Genomic DNA, 27,500 nt, shown 5'->3' on the forward strand with positions numbered 1-27,500 from the left:
TCATAAGAGATACGAGGCGTGAACCCTCACACTACACTGTTGAATCTTAACATAGCCGCCAGCAAGAATTACATAACCATCGTGAAGGGGAGGCCCTCAATCTTCTCCAGTAGCTCTGTGACCTGAGAGCCACCTCCGTTATTGACCTGTTCACATACTTCTCAACAATCAGGAGGGCAATTGTATAATTTGGAGTCAAGAGAATTGCAAGAATAGATTCAATGAGGTAATAGCGCCAGGGATGACCTGAAGGAATAGCAACCAGCGGAAATGTTGTGTGTGTGTGTGTGTGTGTGTGTGTGTGTGTGTGTGTGTGTGTGTGTGTGTGTGTGTGTGTGTGTGTGTGTGTGTGTTTCAATAAAGACATAGTGTCTCAATCGACGTTCTACAGTAGCCTAATCCAGAGGTATGAGTGAGTAACTGTGTGTGTGTGTGTGTGTGTGTGTGTGTGTGCAGAATAAATTACTATAACTATTATTATAATAACAACATCTAGGTATACAGTAGGTGTCTACTTGGTCACTGGTGTGTTTGTTTTCTATGTTGAGTAACATTAAGAGTTGTGATTAAGAAAAGAAAACTGGAAGAGGAGAGACTGGAAATAGGGGATGAGAAGGGGGGGGGTGCCCCTTGGTGGGTAATTTTTGTCAAATCAGTTGTGCAATAATCAATTTTGGTGAGTTGTTTGCATACAAATGGTAAATGGACTGCACCTTTATAGTGCTTTTCCACCTTAGCGGCACTCAAAGCGCTTTACAATGGCCTCTCATTCACCCATTCACACACCAATGGCGGTAGCTGCCATGCAAGGTGCTAACCTGCTCATTGGGAGCAATTTGGGGTTAGGTGTCTTGCTCAAGGACATGTGGACAGTTGGAGCTGGGATTCGAACCACGGACCCTTCGATCACTGAACGACCTGCTCTACCAACTGAGCTACAGCCGACCTCCCATACAATTCACATAGGCTATATGGTATCTAGGTAACAAGAACAATGGAGGCTATGTAACAGAATTATAACCACTCTACTGCTAGGCTACAGTTGCAGCTACACTTAGTTTATCAGAGCCAGTTAGCCTATCCTTGGGTAAGGTCTTGATGATGAACTAGGCCTATATTCTTTTTTCTTGCCATTGAGTCAATTTTCCTTAGGTAGGCTGTGGTTTTAAGGTGTGTGTTCATCATGAACACATTCACAAAAAGTAGTCCTATAGGTTATTACAGTAAATGATCTGCATTGTTATAGCCTTATCACTATAAACAGACTTGACTTGATTAATACCAATTAGTCCCTATTTGAGGTTCGAATGGGATTTTGGTTTGGGATGGGTCCGGTGGACTGAGTGATGTCCTTATGCAGCAATAATAAATCATATGTAGGCTTGTGTGACCTACCAAAGAAAGCAAAGTAGTAGGCTACAATTCTGTCTCAAAATTTAATGACCTGTCTCACAAATCAAAGGTAAACTGTCTTAAACTGTAATTTTTTAAACCAAACTCCATGCATTTCCAAAGGAAAACCCCCCCACAACTTTAGCCTACATGTCAACTCTCACTTTGTTTAAACTTAGTTGGGTTGCTCGGTGTAAAGCAATTGTCTAAATGTTCCCGGTTAGCATATGTCAACAATGGTTAGCATCTATCGTTAGCATCTAGGGTGAGCATATCTCAACATCTCAACAATAGGCTCTGTGCACCAGCTCCACTACTTCCTGAAAGTCACTTGGCTTCTTTATTTCCTGTCCTATATGATTGGATTAAGTGATTAATCAGGTGTGCACTGGTTCTGCCTCACCCCTGATTAATCACTTAATCCAATCATATAGGACACCTGATTAATCACTTAATCCAATCATATAGGACAGGAAATAAAGAAGCCAAGTGACTTTCAGGAAGTAGTGGAGCTGGTGCACAGAGCCTATCCAGACAACTGTCATGCTAACTTTTTCAGCCTACAAAATGACGTCATCGCCTCGTCACCGCTCACCCCGCCCACCATATCCCATAGTGCTTTGCGCCGCTCAGATGGATCATGGATCAGAGTGGTAAGCATTAGCCTCTCAGGAAACTTGACGAGAATTGTACTCAGATATCTAACTTTACACACTAACCTTCCCAGAAATGGCCGCACTCTCTCTAAAAACGAAATACAGCTATCTACCATGAGAGTTTTTTTGTTATTTTTTTACCAGATGGTGTCACTAAGGCGGCAAGGCCTTGTTAGCATAGCTAGTTAAGATAGCATTGCTGCTATTGTAGCTAGCTAGCTACTCAGAAAACAATGCATAGCTAGCTATGAGCCGAGAGAGACACGTCCATATTGACACATTCACAATGCACATTACACACATTAACTGTTTTTTATTCATAGATTAGATCTACGCGCTCGTCAGGAATGCTAATGTCATGTGTGTGTTTAAGATCTAGACTAGCTACCCACGCTAGCTGCCTAGGCTAGCTCAACTAGCTGGCTAGGGTTACATATAAACCGTGTACTGAGCATCTCACGCTGTCTGCGTCCCTCTGGATCACCTGTGGACTCTGGCAGAGTTTCCCTGGACGTTGAACTACCTGCAATGGATAATAATAATAGCCTAAATCTAATAATAAACTCACCTTATATGTTTTCTTTTGAAATTGGACATAGGCCCTGTGCACCAGCTCCACTACTTCCTGAAAGTCACTTGGTATCTTTATTTCCTGTCCTATATGATTGGATTAAGTGATTAATCAGGTGTGCGCTGGGTCTGCCATTACATATGAACCGTGTACTGTGCATCTCACACTGGATCACCTGTGGACTCTGTCTGAGTTTCCCTGGACGTTCAACTACCTCCAGCATCCTCTGACGTTGCTCATCATAGACGTTATGATTATTAATCTAATCTATGTTCCTCGCCTTATCATTTGCTGTTCATCTGGACTGTGTGAAGGGATTTGTCTTTGACACTAAATTATATAGGGATTTGTCTTTGACACTAAATTATATAGGGATTTGTTTGATTTAAAAAAATAAAAAATATTCAAGTTTCTTAGTATATAGGCTACACTTATCATATAGTACGCCTGTCTTCACATAGACAATGACTTGCAAGGCACGGATGGTTCGGGCAGCTTGGGGGGCCCGGATGTCCGCAGACGAATCCCCATCAAACTCATATCCAAACAGCCCATCAGAAGCAAACCTCCCCCCCGGACCCAGAGGCCTATGAGCAGGTTGCCCTCCAAAGCTGCTGCTGGCGATGAAGGTATGGTGCGCTTGTTTGATTGATTGATTGATTGATTGATATGTTTACTTTTTGGTCATTCAACAAACTGTACAATGCAACAGAAATATCTGAAGGTATAGGCTGAAGCTATACGTTTATGACGCCTACCCTTCTAACCGATATTACTTCTAGCAGATTTAACTTCAAGTGCTCTTGCGCAAAGGCAACAATACCAACCTTGTATGTGTATATAGTGCCAAATTAGTGCTAGGTTGGTGTTGGTGCATTTCCCAAAAGAGACTAGGGCTGCGTTCCGAATGGCATACTTCTACTTCTTACTACCAGTACCTACTACAGCTGCCCTTAGAAAGTACATACTTTGCAAGCAATAGACATCCAATTGGGACATACTACCTTGTCATAACATTGCGCCTTGAAATTTGCCCACACCCGTCGCTGTCCATAACACGACATTCGTCTACAGCTGTTACGACTCGCACATGTGACACACATTTCCGCTGCGCACAGGATTGTGGGTCAGAATAGCCAGAAAAGCCTGCTGGCTTGCATACTGCGAAATACGACCGGATGTAGTAGGACATCCTGGTATTTTTGCCATACTGCGTGTGGCATACTATGTATTGGGACATGCTACATCCTGTTTTGGCATACTATATAGTAGGGTAGTATGCGATTCGGAACGCAGCCCAGAACCTCGTGCTCAGCCAGGGTAATTCTCATAGCCTAACCTATAAGCTACCTGAACATTGCGAGTGGAAAGCCTTGCGATTCACATGCTGTGACCCATTACACGTGGGAGAATGCAGCTTTGTGTACTGTACTTAGAGGAGACGATGGTTATCCATGAAATACGTGGCTTATTATCAAAGCATACATTGGCCCTTCTTCCCCCAAGACGGCGTTAATTTAATCGGTTGCTGTCAAACAGGAGGATATAGATCTCCTGTATAGACTAAATCGTCTGCTTCTTTCCACTCCAACTCTCTGCTCATTCATCCATTCATTCATTCATTCATTCTCACACCCAGCACTTTATTGATACGGTGATATCCGATGGTCTTGGGGTAGGCACACTGTCGCCACTTCATTCAGTTAAAACCTTTACACCTTTATGGGGCGGCCGTGGCTCAGGAGGTAGAGCAGGTCGTCCAATGATCGTAGGGTCGGCGGTTCGAATCCCGCCTCCTCATGTCCACATGTCGAAATGTCCTTGGGCTAGACGCTGAACCCCAGATTGCTCCCAGTGTGCAGGCTACAGTAGCACCATGCATGGCTGCTGCTGCTGCCATTGGTATGTGAATGGGTGAATGAGAGGCCATTGTAAAGCGCTGTGGATAGCTATAGAGCTATATAAGTGCAGTCCATTTACCATTTACTTTACTGGACCCAACTCCACTGAATTCTCGAGACTTTACACAAGCAAATTACCAACATGGCAAATGGACTGCACTTATATAGCGCTTTTATCCAAAACGCTTTACAATGAAGGCCTCTCATTCACCCATTCACACACACCAATGGCGGCAGCTGCCATGCCAATATTGACCATTGTGTATTAGGGCTGGGACTTTTGCCCCAAAATCATATTCGAAGTTCGTTTATTTATTAATAATAATATTCGAATATATTCGAATTATTATTAATAATATTTTTACCATTAAATTCTTACAGAAAGACCTACCTAGGTATTAAAATAAAGTTGTGCACATTCTGTCCACTAGTGGGCATTGTATCATAGGCAATATCGATAAGCAATGATGTATTCTATTAATACATCCATGGTACGAGTTCACGGGTGGGAATGGTGCGTTCGTTTGTGGTGGCAAGTCGCAAGTGGCAAAATCCCTACCTCCGACCTGTGTGCATTCGAGCTATAGCGAATGATATGATGATGATGATATGATATTGACATCAGCCTGCAACTGGGGGCTGAGAAACATCCGAATTTGCGACGAGGAAGTGCGAGTTCATGCGGCGTTTTATTTAATCATTCCTAGTAGCAAGTCGCAATTTGAACGAACGCACCAGAAGTTACGGGTTTGACTGCCATTCCAGAGCATTTTCACGTGTAGGAGGTCGGAAAAACACGAGTTACGGGTTGCCTGGAACGCACCGTGCTAACTAAGTGCTAACTAAGTGCTAACTAACGTCACCTCCTACAGGAGCCCAGGTGTCCAATAGCCTTGCTAATGAGCTCGCGATTGCAACTTCACCAGGCGTGAAAAACCCTCTGAATCTGAATCAAAAGCAACGTTTGCTAGCCAACACATTTACAAAAAATTATGCCTATAACAGGTTCGAATATTAAGGGCTGCCTAATATTCGTTCGAATACCAGTATTTCTGTCAATATTCGAATTATATTCGAATCCCGAAGTTCGGACTCCCAGCCCTATTGTGTATTGTCTATTGCCAATAGCTTCTCACGATTACCATATTGGTGGCCCAGGTCTTTTGCCAGGACCTAATTTCCAGTTGATGGATCTGTGTCTCCAGAGAGCTTTGGGTTCAAGCAGGAGGAGAGGTTTGAGTGTGGGGCCAAGGCTGGGGACGTGTTCGGCACTCAGAGAAGGTTCCCTCAGCAGATGTTCTGGGACTATAAGGTGTGTTGGCTCTCCAGTCCTCTCTATACCCATGGTTTATAATTCAAATTCAAGCTTTATTAGCATGACAGATAAACATCTATTTTGCCAAAGCATTACACAAAATGATTAGTGATATAATACACTGTCTCTCTCTAAAACCAAAGGCTCTTCTCGGCAGTTATGCATGTTTGACCCCCCCCCCCCCCCCCCTCCTCCTCCAACAGTTGAACCTGATTGGTGAGAAGGACGACGTTCCGGCTCACTTCTGTGATAAATGTGGTCTGCCCGTGAGGATATATGGACGCATGGTACGTGTCTCACTCGTCTCATTTTAACGGCTAACTTCAGTTGTGGTTGTAACGTTATCATGGATGTATTAATAGAACGTTATCCATGGTTAACGTTACTTCCGTGAACAGTGCGCTGCGCGTGACATCCTGACGTCTTTGTTATTGTTCTTCTGCGCATGCGGGTCTGTTCAGGGCCGTGGGCCGTTCACACGGGAGTCACATACAGGTTACATTTAAAAAGTCATGTGAACAGCTAAACCCAAAAAATCGGATCTGTGTAAAAAATTGGAATTGAGCATTAAGACCTGCCGTGTGAACTAAGCCTAATTCATGGGGTTCAAATGTAGTCCTAGACCTGCCATGTTGGGGACCAACACTAATTGATCTGATTGGCTCTACTGAATAGAATCCTGTGCAGTAGAACTCATTCATTCATTTGAAACACCTGTGTTGAACCCCAACATGGCAGGTCTAGGACTACATTTGAAACCCATGAATTAGTGACTGGTCTAATTTCATTTCATTTCAATCCTTTATTTATACTAGTAAATTTGACGGTTTCCCTCATTTACAGTGTTGACGAGTTCACACAAATACATAAATTACAGAACAAATAGGATACACTAATAATAATAATAATAATAGTAATTGAAAACAGTTCCAAGTTGAAGTACAAATGTCAAAAGCCATGGATTTAAACTCTGCGATTGAAGGAGGTACCTCAACCTTTAGAGTGTGTTGTAGAGTATTCCAGGTATAAGGAGCATCATGGGGAAAAGCAGCTCTACCCAGTTCAGCATGCGCTGGAGGAACCCTGAGAACAAGCCCTAATGAACGCTGGAGGAACCCTGAGAACAAGCCCTAATGAACGCTTTACCTCCACAGATCCCATGCAAACATGTGTTCTGCTACGACTGCGCGCTGCTTCACGAGAAGAAAGGAGACAAGATGTGTCCGGGGTGAGAACCTGATGATTGATTGATTGATTGATTGATTGATTAATGTGTTTATTTTTTGGTCATTCAACAAACGGTACAATGCAACACAACATAAAATATCTGATGGCTTTAACCAAAAAAAAGTTATAGTCTGAAGCTATAAGCTGATGACGCCTACCCTTCTAACCAATATTACCCTTCTAACCAATATTACCTTTCTAACCAATATTACCTTTCTAACCAATATTACTTCTAGCAGATTTAACTTCAAGTGCACTTAAGCAAAGGCAATAATGAAGTGCACTGCGTTGTGCTACTGCTTGTGTTACTGCGTGCACCCCATCCATCTTTGGTTTATTTAGAAGAATCCCCATTAGGTCTACCCTAAAGTAGAGCTACTTTTAGTGGGGGGGGGGACTTTAGGGCAGAGCTACTGGGATCAGAGCTAATCCTGACCTCTCTTGCCGCTTGTGGTCAGTCTGAACCTGTACAGCTGCACGGACCCTGTCCAGCGCATCGAGCAGTGCCTCCGCGGCTCCCTCTACATGTGCAGCATCGTCCAGGGCTGCAAGCGCACGTACCTGTCCCAGCGCGACCTCCAGGCCCACGTCAACCACCGCCACATGCGCGCCGCCAAGCCCGCGGGGGGGCGCCCCGACCCCACGCAGCTGCCCCCGGCCTCCGATCTGCCCGAGCGCTTCCGCGTGCCGCCGCCCCACCTGCCCAAAGCCCACGTCCACCTCCCTCCCCCCCAGCTCCACGACCCGTACGGCCAGCCCCCGCCCACCTCCCACGACGCCCCGCCCCCTTCCTCGGGGGAGATGGGCGCCAGGGCGCTGGCCCAGGAGACGTTCCGCATTGCCACGGTAACCACGCGTAAACACAGCAACCTCATCACCGTGCCGATCCAGGACGACTCCGCCTCCTCGTCCTCCGGTTCCGCCCGGGACGCCCTTCCGCCCGGCCCGGGCCCCGCCCCCCCGCCTCCCCACCACCACCCCGGGGACTACCCCGGCCAGTCTGTAGTGTCCCACCCCCACCACATGATGGCGCCACCGCAACAGCACTACGGCCCCCCGCCTCCTCCCCCACCCCCCATCAACCACCCCATGCAGCACCCTCCGCAGGGCTCCGGGACCCCCCACATGGTTTACAACCAGGCCCCTCCGCCCCCCATGTCGTCCGCGCCCCCCCCCATCACCCCCCCGCCGGGACACATCATGGGTCAGATGCCCCCCTTCATGAACCACCCTCCACCCGGCCCCCCGCCCCAACACGGCGGCCCCCCGGTCAACGCCCCGCCACCGCACCACTACAACCCCAACTCCATGCAGCAGTTCCCCGAGGACCAGGGGACCCTGAGCCCCCCCTTCAACCAGCCCGGTGGGCTCAGCCCCGGCATGTGGCCGGCGCCCAGAGGGCCCCCTCCTCCACGGATGCAGGGGCCCCCACCTCAGGGGCAGATGCCTGGGCCGCACCACCCCGATCAGTCCCGCTACCGACCATACTATCAGTAGACTCCTCCCCCTCGAAACTAGGGCCCGTGCTTCACCCCGCTACTCATTTGAATAATGTGAACTTCAGGGGAGTTAGTCCGACTATTGTTTCAACGTAAACAATTTAACATTAGTCTGTTCTGTGGCAAATGTATATATCCTCTGTTGAATTACTATTATTGAATCCATGTGAAGTCATTTTGGACTGGCAGTCGAACAGAGAGCTTTTTATTCCATCTGAACATGCCTTCAATTGATTTCAAGTCGTGTCTTGATAAATGTTTGACGTCTCAATAAATTTTTAACGAAGTTCAATCTCAGTAGCGCCTGATGATTACTTACTGCATGGCATGACACACGAGCTGTGAGCGAATCCTAGAGCAACGCTTGAAGAAATACCTTTTTTGTGTCAAGGTCGAACCATCTATCTGACTGAAAAACAATTTGAGACTGCTGTGTTTGTTGGTTGATGTCACACTCATCCACAATGTATTGGGAGTATTTTCTTTATCACAAGACGTGTTGAAAATAACAGTAAACTGGAATGATGTCAGTCTGAGATTTTATAATATACAGATTTCTGCAGTGTAACACCTTTATTGATGAATGCAGAGGTGCGGTAGACAGATAATGTGAATGTGATGTTTGTTGAAGAGACGAGGCAGTATTGGTCTATAGTTCCGTGTCTGACAACTGTAGATGAAAACAGACATTTTACATTCTAGAAACTCAGTCGAAGGAATAGTCAAGATTAGGTTGAATTCATGAGTTCACTCAGGCTCATACTCACTATTTTCTCTCTGTTTCTTAAAGAGAAGCCTCTGTTACTCGAGTTGTGGAGATCAACACAGCGTTTGTGGCCTTGCCTTGGGCTCGTAATCTGAAAGACATGATTCCACGGTTTAGAATCGGCAATGAAGAGATGTAGTCCTTTCAGTAAAGGTGAAGTTCATACAAAAACACTCAATCTGAACGTGCGATGACATTGTATACATGTAAACGACATTACATGAGGCTCTCTTACTTCCTGCGTTTTGTCTTTGTGGTCTGGGTGCTTTTCCAATATATGTAGCATTGCATCATGAAGAGTTGGGAAGAACATTGATGTCTTTATCTCATTGTCAAAGAACTGGCAGCTGTGTAGTTTCTCCAGGATGAACGCTGTAAGGATTAAAGTTCAAAGTCGTGTGTGTTACATTAAGTGTGTTTGTCAACATAGATATGAGTCACGCTGTAATGAAAGATGATCTGATCAGATGAACCATTATGATGAGAGTTGATAAATGCTTTCTCACCATCGCATGACACAATGTACACGTCCACATCAACGCGGAGGAACTCTTTTAAGGCCTGTGAAGGGCAGAGCATCACACAGTACAAACGTCTGTTGAACCTCATTTTAAGCTTTTACTGTTGAATCTAGTGCGCTTCAATGTACCGAGATTTGCAGGACAGCCATCAATCAATCAAAGCTTTATTTGTATAGCGCATTTCATACACAGAGGCAACACAATGCGCTTTACAGAGAACAAGGGAGGTGGGCATACGACCCACTCTACATATTCCAGAGGGAAGCAAAAAAACTAGTATCACCCAGGGGCCAGATAAGTGAGCTGTAAAAACTCTTCCCTGACCCCTCTCAACAAGGCGATGGAGCAAGCTCCTGGAGTATGTTTTGTCCAACGGCTAAGAACATTTATAAAGCAATAAATTATATTAAATTACATCTTCAGAGCAAAAAGAGCTAAAAACATCATAGGAGCGACATGGCAGGGTTTGGGGTAGGGTACCCATCGAGGGAAGAGACAGGACAGAGGTGTGATTTCAATGAGATACTGACCGCTTTCAGCCCCTTCAGGGCGGAGATGTCCAGGAAGGAGACAGCGGAGAAGTCCAGGACCAGGCTGTGGATGTCCACTCTGGGGACACAGATGTTGGCAGGGAGCTCTGAGCTCCAGTTCACCTGGATGGGGAGGTCCTTGAAGTCCGTGGGCTGGTCCAGGTCCTCCATGTTGCTCTCGTCCTCTGACTCCTCAATGGGTCCAGATGAGGTTCTCAGGAAGCCTCCCTGTAGATGTTTGAAACACTGTAGGGATGACATCACAGTACAATACGATGCAAAAACCTCACCTCTCCCGTTCCTGCTCACTCTGTTGAAGTTAACCACCCTAACCCTAACCCTCTCCCCACTCCACCACCCTAACCCTAACCCTCTCCCCACCCCACCACCCTAACCCTAACCCTCTCCTCACTCCACCACCCTAACCCTAACCCTCTCCTCACTCCACTACAGCCTAAAGGTACTGAACAACTCAACCGACCCAGGAGAGGTGGTGCTTTTGAGAACCTTTTGTTGAAGAGAAAGGCATATTGAATAAATTATCTTCAGACTTTAGCACCTAGCGGCCTCAATGTACACTGTAGACTTTGATTTAAGACCATTCTGTAAATTATTGCTACCACATGAAACTGTTCCATTGTATTGTATAGATTAACCTATATTGTGGCCAAAAGTAGTCTTCCAAGTGGCAGATAGTTTTGTTGGTGCTGCTTTTGAGACCATGTTGCTCTTATCCACCGACTCCACAGTTGACCAGAGAACCGTTGGTTCTAGACCTCTCTGTATCAACAGTTGTTCAGTCTTGTGGCGAAGGTATTTTGTTGAATTGGTTTAGAAGCGATTGCATGCCGACTCACCTCAGTGATCTGAACCTCTCCTTTCTTCAGTAGCTTCCTGATCTTCCTCAAGGCTTTGTTCCTCTTCCTCAACACTCCCAGGGGGTTAAACCCCACCTGTAAAAGCAGCCAGATATTATTCATTAAGTTGTTCCTCCCTAAGGCGTGGCTGTAGCATTGATACTGTACTGTACTTACCGCTTCTAGAAGCTTCCCTCTGAAGAACTCGATATTGGCAAAGAAGATCGGTGAGAGGATTCTGAACATCTTCACTCCCTCTGGCTCATATATCTGAGGGTTGAAATATGAACGAGCATGACTCAGTTACTGGGTGACACGGACAACAGGAACAGGAAATCCCTTCTTTCGGGTGATGACTCCAGGTGAACTCACACACAGGTAATCCTTACGGTCCCTGTAGAGGTCTGTACCAGCGATGTTAACCAGGACAGCGCATCTGGGACTGGAGAGGGAGACACATTCTGTTACGTGCAAACCCTCCCTGTGCGCCCACTGTTCTAGAACAATCTAGGAGTGCCACAGCAGTGCTAGGAGGGCCATAAATAGTTTATTAGTTTAAATCCCATATAGTTGTGTATTTGTGTCTATTAGTGGGTTCATAGTAGCGCTGGCCTGGGTAGTGTTGAGTGTGGGGGTGTGCCCAGTTAGGAGTCTGTGAGTGGGTGTGGTCTCAGGAAGGCCCGGTGTCCTGAAGAGTGGAAGCACCATGTGAGTTGATGGCGAAGCCAGTGGCAGCCATTTTGAGCCGTGGAGTCAGCAGTGGAGTGAGCCTCAGGGCATGACGCTCAGACGCTCAGTAGCTCACCCAAGACGCACTCATGGAGCCCAGATAGCAAGCGGATCTGGGCCATATACAGGCCAGATCTGGCCCTTGGGGCTTAGTTCCGGCCCATATATGGCCCAGAATTATTACACATCCGCTTGCTATCTGGGAGTCTCAGACTATTTGGGCTGTTTTCTGCGCAGGGATTACTATGAACCTTTAAGAACCGCTTTTAAGCCAACTGAACGGACTGCAAGGAAGGACTGGGCTGGCTGGGAATAGACGCTAGCCAGCCGGGGGACGCCGACAGCAGGACGCAAGGACTGTCGGCCACTCAGTTAGGCCATCCTCCTCTCAGCTACTGTCTATGGGTTCCCGGTGAATGAGGGGCTTTCTACTTTCTAATGAGGAGCTTTCTACTTTCTAATGAGGGGATTTCTACTTTCTAATGAGGGGCTTTCTTCTTTCTAATGAGGGGCTTTCTACTTTCTAATGAGGAGCTTTCTACTTTCTGATGAGGGGCTTTCTACTTTCTAATGAGGGGCTTTCTACTTTCTAATGAGGAGCTTTCTACTTTCTAATGAGGGGCTTTCTACTTTCTAATGAGGGGCTTTCTACTTTCTGATGAGGGGCTTTCTACTTTCTAATGAGGGGCTTTCTACTTTCTAATGAGGAGCTTTCTACTTTCTAATGAGGGGCTTTCTACTTTCTAATGAGGGGCTTTCTACTTTCTAATGAGGGGCTTTCTACTTTCTGATGAGGGGCTTTCTACTTTCTAATGAGGGGCTTTCTACTTTCTAATGAGGGGCTTTCTACTGTGACAGGGAGAAGGATACTGGGGTTGCTTAGTTATTATTATTGTTATTATTGCCTTGCAATGTAATGATACCTTGTATTCATAGTAATAATAATAATAGTATTTAATAATAGTAATAATAATGTAATGCTTAGTTAGATCTTACAGCCTGGTCAAAGTAGCCAGGCCTTGCATCAGGCTGGAAGCTAGCTGGCGAAACTCTCCAGCCCCTCGTCACGTTACAACTCTCTATTACGATTTGACTGTTTTTACGTGCTCCATCTAAGGGCCTTTTAGTTGAAAATCTAGCATTAGCTATTGTCCTGGAGTATCAGCCTAGCAGTTGCTAAGTCAACCATCCAGTGGTTCTCACAACTGGCTGTACATCCATGTTGTGGCCAGTAAAGCCTGCTAGATTGTCAGTAAAGCCAGCCGAGCCTATCAGTGTGTGTGTTTTAGAGGTGTGTGTGTTTTGGAGTGTGTGTATTTTAGAGGTGTGTGTCCGCACTCACAACTGGGTCCTGAAGACGACGGTGAGCAGCTCCGCCCCCAGGCCCACCGCCAGCCCCAGATCCAGGCCCAGCAAGATGGCCGCCAGGAAGGTCACCAGCCACACCACCTGGGGAGGGTAGAGAGGAGAGGGGAGGGGGGAGAATAGAAAGGAATGGCAGAGGGAAGATGATATGAGATCCAGAGTTGATCAAGCTCGCTCTCCATGAGTGCATCCACCATCATGAGAGATCGGTGGCGTCCATTTCCTCTGAGCGCTCACGCAGTCCGGACGGTCTCTCCTCCACAGGTACGGGATCTCTCTGACCTGCACCAGCATGCCCTTCAGGTTGGCGATGACCAGAGCGCCCAACACTGACTGCAATAACAGGGGTCAAAGGTCAAAGATGACTGAGGAAAACCCTTCGGTCACCATGGGATGTGATGGGAATGGGCTCTCACCTGGGGTAGTGGCTCCAGAAGGAACCCCAAAGCCAGGGTAACAACCATCGCCATCATGGCTGAAATCAGCCCTGCAATCTGTAAAGTTAATATTTCATTCTCAGTTTATGTGATCCATTAAGACATTTCACAACACCATAAAACATTACATAACACTGCACAATAAATGTTTCCCTAACCCAACTATTGTGATTGTCCTCCATGAATTAGATTTTTTACAGACGCATGAAACGAACAATAAATATTTTATCGGAATCTTGGTCTATCGTAAACGTGTGATCAAAGAGACATGCGAGAGGTGTGTGCGTGTGTGTGTGCGTGTGTGTGTGTGTGTGTGAGGGGGGAGGGGGCAGAGTTTGACTACCTGTGTCTTGCCTCCTGAGCTCTCCTGTAAGGCCGTTCTAGCGAGCGATGTGCTGGCAGCGAATGACCTGAAGCTCGCTCCAAACATGTTACTGACCCCAAACGCTATCAGCTCCTGGGTTGGACAGACGAGACGCTGTAGACTGCTGGACCAACATGACCACGAGTGACTGTGCATGGAACTGCTTACCTGCTCCGCTATCAATCAACATCCACTCTCGAACTAGTGACCCCTGCATTCTTTGGCTTTGCATACGATTTACACAAGACCTTGACCCTTGACCGATAGTGATGGCTGAAATCGGACTCACTTGGTTTCCATCGATGGTGTAGTCGTGTTTGATAGAGTAGGTCTTGGCAACTGAGAAGGCCATAGCAAAGCCCACTATGGCTATGGGAAACGCCTCCATAGCACTCTGCTGGAAAACCTCCACATTAGGAGCTATGGGGGTTTCATACCTGGGGAGGGGCAACCATCTGCTTTTTAATCACCAGGACTGATGTCGCTGTTTGCTGCAGTTCACTTGTAAACAATTGATGGACTGAATGTTGATTCAACTGCTTACCCACTAACCATCTTCCCAATAACAACAACCTCAAAGGTCTCTTCAAAGTTGAAGCTGTATGACACCACACAAGCTATGACAGTCTGTGTGAATGGATGGAAGTAATATATTATTCCTTACAGTAGGGTAGTAGTGAGCCATTATCGCTGTAAGCTACTGGTAGTGACCCAAAGAGAAGAAGTCCCAGAAAATAATACGATTAACGTGTTATAAAAATGGCCGACGTGTTATCAAGTTGTTATATACTGACAATCATTGACAATGGTGAGAACTATGTGTATCTGCGATGAATCTGTGATGATCAGCGATGGGTCACTCATCTCACCATGATGACCTCGATGGGGATGGGCACCGGCAGCTTGGCTTTGTATCTGTCGTTGAGCTCCTTCACGATGAACACCACCACCATGATCACGATGGACGTCACCAGGTCACAGATGTTGGTGTCTGTGATCTGGACGAAGATCTTCTCCAGGGTCTGAGGGTAGAGATCACCAATGAAAAAGAGATATGGCGTGGATCATTTTTCATTCTCTACACGCATGGCAGCAGATGTACATGTACTCTTGTCGATGTTTGAATAGGCTGTATGCACAACTCCAGTACTTCCTGAAATTAGACATGCTTCTCTATTTCCTGTCTTACAATATTGGATGAAGTGATTAAAGGTACCCAACGAAACATGAATCAAAACAATCCATTCTTTGTTTATTTTCGAAATGCTAATGTTTTGAAAACAACAAAGATGTGTGAAACGTCACTATTATTTGCTCCGTGTATTGATGCAATGACGTAGTACGCGATTTTCAGGGACCACCTTCTGAAATTTGCTCTAGAGAGCATACTAGTGGTCAAAAACTACATTGGGTACCTTTAATTAGGTGTGCCTGACTGCAGCACAATGATCAGACACACCTGAATAATCATTTCATCCAATAGTGTAGGACAGGAAATAGAGAAGCATGGCTGCGTTCCGAATCGCATACTTCTACTTCTTACTACCAGTACCTACTACAGCTGCCCTTAGAAAGTACATACTTTGCAAGCAGTAGGCATCCAATTGGGACATACTACCTTGTCATAACATTGCGCCTTGAAATTTTGTATATTGGCTAACCCTGTATTGGGACATACTACATCCTGTTTTGGCATACTATATAGTAGGGTAGTATGCGATTCGGAACGCAGCCCAGGTCTAATTTCAGGAAGTAGTGGAGTTGTGCAGATAGCCCATTTAAGATCACTATTTTCTCTTCGAGCTACCGGACCACTGAACCGGTGAACTGAAGTCTATACTTACATAGATGATGGCGAGGGGTCCGTTGAAGCCCGGAACCACCAGGCCCAGAACAAACTTGAGCTGGGAGACCAGGATGTGGACTGCTGCTGCCGTGGTGAACCCAGAGACCAGGGTGTCTGACAGGTACAGGACGATGAAGCCCACCTGGAGGACCCCCATGGCCAGCTGGGAGATGGGGGAGAGAGAGGGGTGGGGGATGGGGGGGGAGAGAGAGAGGGGGGGGTGGGGGGGGGGGAGAGAGGGAGAGAGAGAGAGAGGGGGGGGGGGAGAGAGGGGGGGGGGGAGAGAGGGAGAGAGAGAGAGAGAGGGAGAGAGAGAGGGGGGGTGGGGGGGAGAGAGGGAGAGAGAGACAGAGAGAGAGGGAGAGAGAGGGAGAAAGAGAGAGACAGAGAGAGAGGGAGAGAGGGAGAGAGAGGGAGAGAGAGAAGGGGGTGGGGGGGAGAGAGGGAGAGAGAGAGAGAGAGAAAGAGAGAGAGAGAGACAGAGAGAGAAGGAGAGAGGGAGAGAGAGGGAGAAAGAGAGAGACAGAGAGAGAGAGAGAGAGAGGACAGGACCAGGAACAAGACGATAAGGAGGCCTGGAGGGAGGGGTGGGGATTCTATCGGTTGCATTATTCTAAATCTTCCAAGTCTAACAGGAAATCACAAACTGCATACGGCACCTTTAATTAGTTAACTGTGTATTTTAGGATGTGAAAGGACTGGATAATAGACACATTTCTTATCTCTTTGTATTTTGCATTTTAATTGTTGCCGCCCCTCTGTGCTCGTGTTTTAAGCCACGCCCAGGGACAACAGTTCAAAATTAGCTTTAAGCTAATACTGTCATATTTATCGTCATGTTTTTAATGTGTGCTGTTGATTAATACGTACTGTCCCTGTACAAATAAAATCGTAAATAAAAAAAAACAAAAACATTTGGGTACTTTTACTTTTCAACACAGATACACTCTGCCCTGTTTACCTGAAACAGCCCCATAAGGAAGGTGACGGAGGAGGCCACTATGACCCTCTGCTGGGCCTGGGTGAGACCCTCGAAGCCTGTGATGTTAGCAGGGGGTCCCTGGTCAGGGACCAGACGGGTGACCACAGCCCCCAACATCAAACTGAGGACCGGGAAGGACCCTGCAGACGGAGAGAGAGAGGTGGCGAGGGAGAGATGATGTCATTATACATACCTTACGTGTATCACATCCTCCTAGATCTCATCACATCCTCCTGGACAGATTCATGCTTACATGCGCGCATTGCGTATATTCACGAAAATGCATGTATCTAAATTGTGCTTTATTTCGTGTGGTTCCTACCGATAGATATGTGCCTGGAGGTGCCCAGGAAGAAGTACCCGATCACGGGGAAGAAGGCGGTGTAGAGCCCGTAGCTGGGTGGGAGGGAGGCCAGGAGGGAGAAGGACAACCCTGGACCACAAACGGACAAGAGGGGAGGTAATGGCAGGGCTGCCAAGTTTGACCAAAAGTCCCCCCCCCCCGAGACGTCTCTCTCTCTCTCTCCCTCTCTCTCCCTCTCTCTCTCGATCTCTCTCTCTCCCTCTCTCTCCCTCTCTCTCTCTCCCTCTCTCTCCCTTTCTCTCTCTCTCTCTCTCTCTCTCTCTCTCTCTCTCTCTCTCTCTCTCTCTCTCTCTCTCTCTCTCTCTCTCTCCCTCTCTTTCTCTCTCTCTCAAGTGTGTCGTGTGAGCGTGAGAAGAGGCTAGAATGCGTGTGTCTCACGCTCAATGTGTGACACTTGGCAGCCCTGTAATGGTGTGGTGCCCTTTCATGTGCACATGGCGCTCTGTCCTGCTGAATACCTGGCATGAGAGATACCTTGCGTGATAGATACCTTGCGTGAGAGATACCTTGCATGAGAGATACCTTGCATGAGAGATACCTTGCATGAGAGATACCTTGCATGAGAGATACCTTGCGTGAGAGATACCTTGCATGAGAGATACCTTGCGTGATAGATACCTTGCATGAGAGATACCTTGCATGAGAGATACCTTGCATGAGAGATACCTTGCATGAGAGATACCTTGCGTGATAGAGACCTTGCATGAGAGATACCTTGCGTGATAGAGACCTTGCATGAGAGATACCTTGCGTAATAGAGACCTTGCATGAGAGATACCTTGCATGATAGAGACCAGTCCAGCACTGACCCCTGCTACAATATCAGCCAGCAGCCATGTTCTCAGCTGATAGACTTTCAACCAGCCTATGATAGGCAGCAAAGAGAGGATCGTGTTCTTTACACGCCTGGAGTCACAACTGAAAACATAAACACACACACACACACACACACACACACACACACTTTAAATGCATGACAAGGGCTCTGGTTTGACTATCTTTTGTAATATAAACACACTACCCAGATAGCAAGCGGATGTGTAATGATTCTGGGCCATATATATGGGCCAGAACTAAGCCACAAGGGCCAGATCTGGCCTGTATATGGCCCAGATCCGCTTGCTATCTGGGTATACAGTAAGGAATAGATAAGACCCTCGTAGAGATGTAAGGAAACTCACGAGAGATATTCCCTCACGTGGTCCAACACGGTGGTGCGCTGCCTGCTGATCTTCTGATGCTCCTCAGCGAGGCCGTCTTCAGAGTACAGAGACCTGACCACCACGTACGTCCTTCTCACGGTCCCCATCCTCCCAGACTAGCATCAGAGGTGTCCAGTTTAGGACGGTGACAACTGAAATATTGCAGCGACTGGCCTCCCTGATGAACTGTAGTAGGAGGCAGTGAAAATTCTTCTTCTTTCTTTCCTGTCTTTAATCATTAACAGAATAAGAATGGAGGTCATAGTTACCACCTTCTCTTATCGCTAAATAATCCCTGAGCTCATCTCATTGTTCCTCAGGGACAATAAAAGTTTATCTCATTTTATTTATTTATTTACTTACCGGTATTCTGCTTTGATGTGTAGAAAAGATTGAGCACAACATTTCTACTTTGTATATTTGATTTCTTTCTCACACAAACATAAAACTTTGACAACACATTGTTCATAAAAAGGTACATTTATTTTTCATTGTTGTCATGACAAAAGTACAGTACATTCATAGAAAATACATTGAAGCAGATTTTTCTACAAAATTACTATGTACAAGTATGAAATGCATGCCAAGCAAATTTTGTAGCATAAAATGCATCTCTCAGTGAAAATAATGACATTGAAAATAAATATGTGATTCGATATAAATTCATTTTCACGTTTACATGTTTTATAGTTCGTACATGTCACAGTAGAAAACAAATATTACATCTTTACATCACAATAAGACAATAGAAAACAAATACATTTCAATTCTATCACGTTTACATTTTGTTGCACCTTTACGCAGTTAGAACCGGGACTCTGACATCTGGGGAGAGAGGGTGGATAATATCACAACATGGTCATCACTTTTGTCTGTATATCATCTATAAAACGGCAAATCTCAGTTGCTCTTACTGTATGGGAAAATAAATTACATTACATTACATTACAGTCATTTAGCAGACGCTTTTATCCAAAGCGACTAACAATATTTGCATTTAACGTAGGAAAAGCCAATGTACTACTACTTGCCAGAACTCACAAGTGCATCTTCTCTCTAAAACAAGTGACTAAGAGCATAATCTAGTGCTGAAGGCAAAGTGCAAGAATAGCAATCTAAAGTACAGTGTAACAATGTAATATACTACAATAAAATAAATAAAAGCACTGCTACTTACGAATCGATCTCTGCTACGCAGACCGTCCCCGATGTTGTTGTGGTAGTGAACGGTAGCTGTGGTCACCACCTGGAAGACAGAACAACTCATCACAGCTGGGCACAGTTCCTCCAGCACTTCTACCAGGACTGCTGTGAGCTTTATGGGTGTTATATATCTTATGTATGTTATATATCTACAGGCAGATAAGATACCTTTTCAGGAATATAATTGTTTTCCAATGGCGTAGGATGTTTCTCCAGGATATGCACCATGGCATCATGCAGGGTCAAATAGAACATGGATGACGTGACTTCATCGTCAAAGAACTCGCAGGAGTGCAATTTCTCAAAAAGAGACGCTGCGGGCCAGAATCAGTCACCATCAGGTTTCTTTCCAGTATAGCAGATATAGCAAAGGACTGCTCATCCAGCCTGTCTGAGAGACAGGAGCCAACTCACCATCACAAGCTACAATGTAGATCTCAACATCAACTCGAATGAACTCTTTCAGTCCCTGCAAAGAACACCAGAATACAGAATCAGTACACAGTGTCTCTGCCTATCCTGATAAAATAGATCACATTTCTATGAGGACCGTGATGGGATGATTGGGAGACTGACCGCTTTGAGCCCCTTCAGGGCAGAGATGTCCAGGAAGGAGACAGCGGAGAAGTCCAGGACCAGGCTGTGGATGTCCACTCTGGGGACACAGATGTTGGCAGGGAGCTCCGAGCTCCAGTTCACCTGGATGGGGAGGTCCTTGAAGTCCGTGGGCTGGTCCAGGTCCTCCATGTTGCTCTCGTCCTCTGACTCCTCAATGGGTCCAGATGAGGTTCTCAGGAAGCCTCCCTGTAGAGGGAGAACAGGGGTCCTCACTACAAAATACTCTAAATGTTCTGAGCAAATGAAGGGCATTTAAGATCCTCCACTGGTGGTCTTCAACCGTGGAACCAATCTAAAAGATCTGGCGCAGTCTGACCCTTGACCCTTGCCCCCCTCTGCTGCTCAGCCCAAACATGGCTGCCCCCATCCCTACTGGTAACTACTACCTGTTTAATAAATCTCCGTTTTGTTCTACTGTATAAGTACCCTTTAGAATTGTCTTGTAATTGTAGCTTCTTTGCTTTTATAATATATATTTTTTATAAAATGCTAACCTCGACTGGCAAGTTGTGTAGAGGGTCTACTTTGTCTGATAGTGTTTATTCTTCTTGGACAGTTGGAAATATTCAATATTGTGCAAATATGCTCTTGAAAATTAAATATATATATATATAAAAAAAAAAGTGGTATCCCAGTTTGATTGAAATTGTCTTTTGATAGACATGGATGTTAAAGTGTTTTTTTGATACTGCAAATATGAATGTGATTGATTCTGTGAGATGCTGCTGATTGGTTCAGCGTTGCTGCTGATTGGTTTAGCGTTGCTGCTGATTGGTTCAGCGTTGCTGCTGATTGGTTCAGCGTCGCTGCTGATTGGTCAGGTGCAACTCATGACCTCATTATCTATCTATTATTCCTTTTAAAAAGTTGTGCAAACACTGTTCTGAAAGCCCTGATGAAGGCGGCTTGCTGCTGAAACAATAAATGATTGCATTGGAACATGGGAGTGTGTGAGACTGTCACCGTTTTAGAACAACAGAGGTCACTATTATGGGGCAAATGTGAATTTATTTGTTCAGTTAGCTTTTGAAGAGCAATTGTGTGCAGTTATCTGAGATGAGAATAGTATTACATGTGGCTTATTTTGGTGTGTTTGTTGAAGAGTGTTGAAATCACAGATCAGGGTAATGTTGCTAAATGGTTAATCTCATGGAAATGTATCCCATTTTTAACTGTCATAGCCAAACAATGTCTCAGCCTGTGACTCGACTTACAGTATGGGGTCAGTATCTTCTAGAGAGTTTCCAGAGTTACTTTGCTGAAAGAGTCTCATTGTTATATGAGTTCAAAGGTCACAGGAGACGTGCAAAACACCACTTACTGACGTCGTCTGTAGGTCTCCTGTCTTCAGAAGTTTCCGGATCTTTCTCAAGGCTTTGTTTCTCTTTCTCAATATCCTCAACGGGTTGAATCCCACCTGAAAGCAGAATTAACAGTGTCTAATACGGCCAGACGGTCTGGGGAAAAGGATTTCTTCATTAGAACAACAAGGGGGATCCACTGCCCCTGACTGAAAGCTTAGTAATAATAATAATAATAATAATAATAATAATAATAATAGTAATAACAATAATAATAAATCAGATAGTAATGGTCAGTAGCTAATAGTCAAGGGGATTATTATTATAACCCGAAGACTTTCCCATTTCCTTTCCCATAACCTTCTGAGTTACATAGTGCACACTACTCTTATGAGTAGGTTACATAGTGCACACTACTCTTATGAGTAGGTTACATAGTGCACACTACTCTTATGAGTAGGTTACATAGTGCACACTACTCTTATGAGTAGGTTACATAGTGCACACTACTCTTATGAGTAGGTTACATAGTGCACACTACTCTTATGAGCAGGTTACATAGGGCACACTACTCTTATGAGTAGGTTACATAGTGCACACTACTCTTATGAGTAGGTTACATAGTGCACACTACTCTTATGAGTAGGTTACATAGTGCACACTACTCTTATGAGTAGGTTACATAGGGCACACTACTCTTATGAGTAGGTTACATAGGGCACACTACTCTTATGAGTAGGTTACATAGGGCACACTACTCTTATGAGTAGGTTACATAGGGCACACTACTCTTATGAGTAGGTTACATAGGGCACACTACTCTTATGAGTAGGTTACATAGTGCACACTACTCTTATGAGTAGGTTACATAGGGCACACTACTCTTATGAGTAGGTTACATAGTGCACACTACTCTTATGAGTAGGTTACATAGGGCACACTACTCTTATGAGTAGGTTACATAGGGCACACTACTCTTATGAGTAGGTTACATAGGGCACACTACTCTTATGAGTAGGTTACATAGTGCACACTACTCTTATGAGTAGGTTACATAGTGCACACTACTCTTATGAGTAGGTTACATAGTGCACACTACTCTTATGAGCAGGTTACATAGTGCACACTACTCTTATGAGTAGGTTACATAGTGCACACTACTCTTATGAGTAGGTTACATAGTGCACACTACTCTTACCACTCTTATGATTCTTATTTCCCGTTGACTTAAATATTTGGACACAAAAAGAAAGTCTGAAAACGATCTTTATGATCGGTAGATATGCGTTGTTTCTTGCATTCTTACTTACAGCTTCTACCAGTTTGCCTCGGAAAAAGTCGATGTTGGCGAAGAAGATGGGCGAAGGAATCCTGAAGATTTTAACCCCCTCTGGCTCATAAATCTGTAATACAGCCACAACCAAGGGGCTAATCCTCCACTTTAAACACTCAGACTCACTTTAAACATTCACAGTCTTGTCTCAGATATGATTGAGCCCTCACAGTCAAGCTAACTCACATCGAGGTAGTCCTTCCTGTCTTTGTAGATGTCTGTTCCTCTGATGTTGGCCAGGACGCAGCACCGTGGACTGGGGAGAGGATACAGAGGGAATGTGATGTTTAACCAGCGCTGGCTGAGCACTCAGGGAGACCACGTACTCCTGTTGGGGGCCCATCAGTCACTAGGGGCCCCCCGACCGGATTACATATTAAAAAAATAGAAGCAATTTTTCCAAGCCACAGATTTACTACCACCATTCCTAGTTTCCACTGAACCAGTAACGTAAGGAAAAACATAAAATATGAATGCAACAACCCCTTCTCATTCATATTGGATAGAAAGATATTTCCTTTATTACTCATTTATGACTTCATAACTCTTTCCCTGCCTAGGCCCCCTCACCTAGAACTGGCCCTGGGGTTGCTCTTGACCAGACATGGACAACATTTACACGCTTTTATCCAACGTGACTTACAACAAATACATTTGTCAAGAGTAAGTGAACTGGCTGTACATCCAAGTTGTGGCCAGTAAAGCCTGCTAGATTGTCAGTAAAGCCAGCCGAGCCTATCAGTGTGTGTGTTTTAGAGGTGTGTGTGTTTTGGAGTGTGTGTATTTTAGAGGTGTGTGTCCGCACTCACAACTGGGTCCTGAAGACGACGGTGAGCAGCTCCGCCCCCAGGCCCACCGCCAGCCCCAGATCCAGGCCCAGCAAGATGGACGCCAGGAAGGTCACTATCCACACCACCTGGGGAGGAGCATGGTGGCGTTATAGTGTGTGTGTGTGTGTGTGTTTGTGTGTGTGTGTGTGTGTGTGATAGCAGGCTTCAAATAGCTAGTGGGAGGTACTCCTTATTGGAGAGGGGTAGTGAAAATAAATGTAAAAGTATTTAGTAAATGACTCACACAGTCTGGCCGATCCCTTCTCCACAGGTACGGGATGTCTCTGACCTGCATCAGCATGCCCTTCAGGTTGACGATGACCACGGCCCCCAGCACCGCCTGTATGCGCAGGGGTCAAAGGTCATATAAGGTCACAGTCTTAGGGACTGGTCAGTGTGTATCATCCTTTAGTTTTACCTTTGGAAGTGGCTCCAACAAGAACCCTATGGCCAAGGTGACGATCATTACTATGATTGCTGACAGAAGTCCAGCGATCTGAAATAGAGAAATATTAAGTAGATTCTTTACTTTTGCTCATATAAAAATTCAGTGTTAAAGAATAAAGTGCCCAGAAAGGACAGGTGTGAGTAAATAATATAATATCACTACCTGGCTGCTTTAATGGCTGCAGGTCACTGATAAAATAAAGTCTATGATCTCCGGTCAATGTGTTTATATGATCTGATTATGTCTATGAGATCTTATCACTTCTCAGATTACGACATTAGAGATCTCTAGTTCCCACAGGGTGATTAGGGTGACTCGGTTTGTGTATTCCAGTCTGCACTGTGGCTGCTGACAAGATGGTGTATTGTGATTTACCTGTGTTTGTGATTTACCTGTGTTTGTGATTTACCTGTGTTTGTGATTTACCTGTGTTTGTGATTTACCTGTGTTGTGATTAACCTGTGTTTGTGATTTACCTGTGTTTGTGATTTACCTGTGTTTGTGATTTACCTGTGTTGTGATTTACCTGTGTTGTGATTTACCTGTGTTGTGATCTACCTAGCGCCGAGGCACTAGGGGCGCGCGGACAAACCCCAACAAATCTCCACTAGCACCCCCCCCCCCCCCGCTCAACAAATCTCCCGACAATCGGAATTGTCCTCTACCAAGGTTCCCCCCGCACCCCCGCAACTTGTCAGGGGCGCACTGTCGTTATTTTGCCTAGGGCGGCCAATCCCGCCGGGCCTGTTGTAATTTACCTGTTTGTGATTTAACTGTGTTGTGATTTACCTGCTGTGTTGTGATTTACCTCCTGTGTTGTGATTTACCTGTGTTGTGATTTACCTGCTGTGTTGTGATTTACCTGTGTTGTGATCTACCTGTGTTGTGATTTACCTGTGTTGTGATTTACCTGTGTTGTGATCTACCTGTGTTGTGATTTACCTGTGTTGTGATTTACCTGTGTTGTGATTTACCTGTGTGATTTACCTGTGTTGTGATTTACCTGTGTTGTGATTTACCTGTGTTGTGATCAGTGTTAATTTCGTTGACGAGAACTATGACGAAAACTATTCGTCAACGACATTTTTTGGGTTATCGTCACGAGACGATAACTAAATAAAAATGAATGTATGATGACAAAAACTATGATCTATTCACATTTTCATCAACAAATAAAAACTAGACTAAAATGGTTAGGGAGTATGGGAAAAGTTCAAATCAGAATGTCGAGGTTCGGGATGTGCGCAGTTGGATCATGGATGTATTAATAGAAGGAGTTGGATGCAACCTACAGGTAGCCTGTGTGTATTTAGCCATATATATAATATAATATAGTTATATTAATACATCCATGATATTTGAATAGTACCGTTGCTACACCGGCCGGCGGGAAGTCAACTAACAGCATCCGACTGCTGCGCCTGAACTGCTCAGTAAATGACCACAGTTCAGAAATGTCTTTGTCCTCGTTCACACACACCGGGAAAAAGAGAGCAGACATCTGGATAAACTTCATATTTGATGCAAAGGAAAACAAAACCATTTGTAAACCGTGTGGGGTGAAAATGACTGGCAAAAATACAACAAACTTAAAGCGACATTTGGAGAACAGTCATCCCGAAATTCACGAGAAGGTAAGCACCCCCCCACCCCCGGCTAACGTTACTGTATTAGTTAAAACCAAGCTGGTGTGTTTCTGAAATACTTCAAATACAATACAAGCTAAAAGGTTAAACGTAGGTTTGTGGCGGGGGAGAACTGAAGTGTCTGATCATTGCAACGCTAACGTTAGTGGCTAGCTAATGTTGGGCACAGGTTAGCTAGCAACAAGTGGGGCTATGCTTGTGGCGGCTGGCGGGGGTATCTAGCGTTAGCTAGTCTGGGTTAGCTAGTCTGGGTTAGCTAGTCTGGGTAAGATAGTCTGGGTAAGCTAGTCTGGGTTAGCTAGTCTGGGTAAGCTAGCTAAGCAACTACTGCTGCTGTCTAATGTTATACTGTAGCTAGATGGATAAGACACGAACAGTTAGCTACCTGGCTATCATAGCCCCTCTCCTCCGGTGTGACGTTAGCCTGTGCCTGATGTTAGCTAGCCTGACTAGCCAACTAGTGCTGACATGATAATGTTATAGCTTGCTATATCAGGCACAAACACAGTTAGCATCAGACTGGGGGAGAGGAATGCTTCATTATGAAACTGTCTGCCCCAGGGCAGCTGTATCTGTATCTGCCCCAGGGCAGCTGTATCTGTATCTGCCCCAGGGCAGCTGTATCTGTATCTGCCCCAGGGCAGCTGTATCTGTATCTGCCCCAGGGCAGCTGTGGCTACAGATGTATCTGACCACCACCGGTATGACTGTCTGAATGAATACTGGACTCTGTAAAGCGCTCTGGGTTTCATGAAGGGCGCTATATAAATCCAACTTGATTGATTGAACTAAGCCTGTTAAATTTGAGTTTTCCAAATCTATGGTAGATTTTGTCGACTAAAATCGTAATGATATTTAGTCAACTAAAACTAGACTAAACTAAAACAAGTCAGATGACTAAAATATGACTAAAACTAAATGGCATTTTAGTCAAAAGACTATGACTAAAACAAAATCATAATTTGCTGTCAAAATTAACACTGGTTGTGATCTACCTGTGTTGTGATTAACCTGTGTTGTGATTTACCTGTGTTGTGATTTACCTGCTGTGTTGTGATTTACCTGTGTTGTGATTTACCTGTGTTGTGATTTACCTGTGTTTGTGATTTACCTGTGTTGTGATTTACCTGTGTTGTGATTTACCTGTGTTGTGATTTACCTGTGTTTTACCTCCTGTGCTCTCCTGAACCGCACTCCTGGAGAGAGCTGTACTGGCAGCAAAGGACTTGAAAGCCGCCCCAAAGATGTTACTGACCCCAAACGCTATCAACTCCTATTGTAACACACACACACACACACACACACACACACACACACACACACACACACACACACACACTTTCAGAAATGGCTTATATTCTCAAAGCTAACGATCGATTTAAAAACCAATTGAAATTGTGAGGGTCACTGTTTGGTGACTCGCCTGGTTTCCATCAATGATGTAATCGTGTTTGACAGAGTAGACCTTCGCCACTGAGAAGGCGATGGCGAAGCCCACTATGGCCATGGGGAACGCCTCCATGGCGGTCTGCTGGAAGATCTGCAGGTTTGGGGCGATGGGGGGCTCAAAGCTGGGAGAGTTGGGTCAGGGTTAGGC

General features: G+C 45.3%; 2 protein-coding genes across 2 annotated transcripts in view; one reads left to right on the forward strand and one right to left on the reverse strand.

Annotated features, from left to right (window-relative positions):
* The first annotated feature begins 2,028 nt into the window (after positions 1 to 2,028).
* cbll1 (Cbl proto-oncogene-like 1, E3 ubiquitin protein ligase) lies at positions 2,029 to 8,848 on the forward strand. Its single transcript, XM_084447630.1, has 6 exons — positions 2,029 to 2,045; positions 3,081 to 3,248; positions 5,726 to 5,832; positions 6,039 to 6,122; positions 6,990 to 7,063; positions 7,521 to 8,848. Exons 1-6 carry the CDS (start codon positions 2,033 to 2,035, stop codon positions 8,557 to 8,559), a joined length of 1,485 nt encoding a protein of 494 aa, XP_084303756.1. The 5' UTR covers positions 2,029 to 2,032; the 3' UTR covers positions 8,560 to 8,848.
* A 362-nt stretch (positions 8,849 to 9,210) lies between these two features.
* LOC311316728 (chloride anion exchanger-like) overlaps positions 9,211 to 27,500 on the reverse strand; it is a gene marked incomplete at both ends in the record, with an annotated part of 23,542 nt that continues 5,252 nt past the window's right edge. Inside the window, 31 exons of the mRNA XM_084447657.1 lie at positions 9,211 to 9,231; positions 9,563 to 9,699; positions 9,834 to 9,888; positions 10,379 to 10,606; positions 11,236 to 11,331; positions 11,413 to 11,505; positions 11,608 to 11,677; positions 13,307 to 13,413; positions 13,567 to 13,662; positions 13,746 to 13,823; positions 14,110 to 14,223; positions 14,420 to 14,567; positions 14,675 to 14,757; positions 15,000 to 15,152; positions 15,975 to 16,139; positions 16,938 to 17,098; positions 17,281 to 17,391; positions 18,101 to 18,240; positions 18,504 to 18,640; positions 19,702 to 19,770; positions 19,896 to 20,041; positions 20,142 to 20,196; positions 20,304 to 20,531; positions 21,667 to 21,762; positions 22,957 to 23,049; positions 23,166 to 23,235; positions 23,789 to 23,895; positions 24,054 to 24,149; positions 24,228 to 24,305; positions 27,063 to 27,176; positions 27,327 to 27,474. Coding sequence (XP_084303783.1) covers positions 9,211 to 9,231; positions 9,563 to 9,699; positions 9,834 to 9,888; positions 10,379 to 10,606; positions 11,236 to 11,331; positions 11,413 to 11,505; positions 11,608 to 11,677; positions 13,307 to 13,413; positions 13,567 to 13,662; positions 13,746 to 13,823; positions 14,110 to 14,223; positions 14,420 to 14,567; positions 14,675 to 14,757; positions 15,000 to 15,152; positions 15,975 to 16,139; positions 16,938 to 17,098; positions 17,281 to 17,391; positions 18,101 to 18,240; positions 18,504 to 18,640; positions 19,702 to 19,770; positions 19,896 to 20,041; positions 20,142 to 20,196; positions 20,304 to 20,531; positions 21,667 to 21,762; positions 22,957 to 23,049; positions 23,166 to 23,235; positions 23,789 to 23,895; positions 24,054 to 24,149; positions 24,228 to 24,305; positions 27,063 to 27,176; positions 27,327 to 27,474 — 3,493 coding nt within the window. The remainder of the gene's footprint in view (positions 9,232 to 9,562; positions 9,700 to 9,833; positions 9,889 to 10,378; positions 10,607 to 11,235; positions 11,332 to 11,412; positions 11,506 to 11,607; positions 11,678 to 13,306; positions 13,414 to 13,566; positions 13,663 to 13,745; positions 13,824 to 14,109; positions 14,224 to 14,419; positions 14,568 to 14,674; positions 14,758 to 14,999; positions 15,153 to 15,974; positions 16,140 to 16,937; positions 17,099 to 17,280; positions 17,392 to 18,100; positions 18,241 to 18,503; positions 18,641 to 19,701; positions 19,771 to 19,895; positions 20,042 to 20,141; positions 20,197 to 20,303; positions 20,532 to 21,666; positions 21,763 to 22,956; positions 23,050 to 23,165; positions 23,236 to 23,788; positions 23,896 to 24,053; positions 24,150 to 24,227; positions 24,306 to 27,062; positions 27,177 to 27,326; positions 27,475 to 27,500) is intronic.

This window comes from Borostomias antarcticus (assembly GCF_949987555.1).
Source record: "Borostomias antarcticus genome assembly, chromosome: 13".
Lineage (NCBI taxonomy): Eukaryota > Metazoa > Chordata > Actinopteri > Stomiiformes > Stomiidae > Borostomias > Borostomias antarcticus.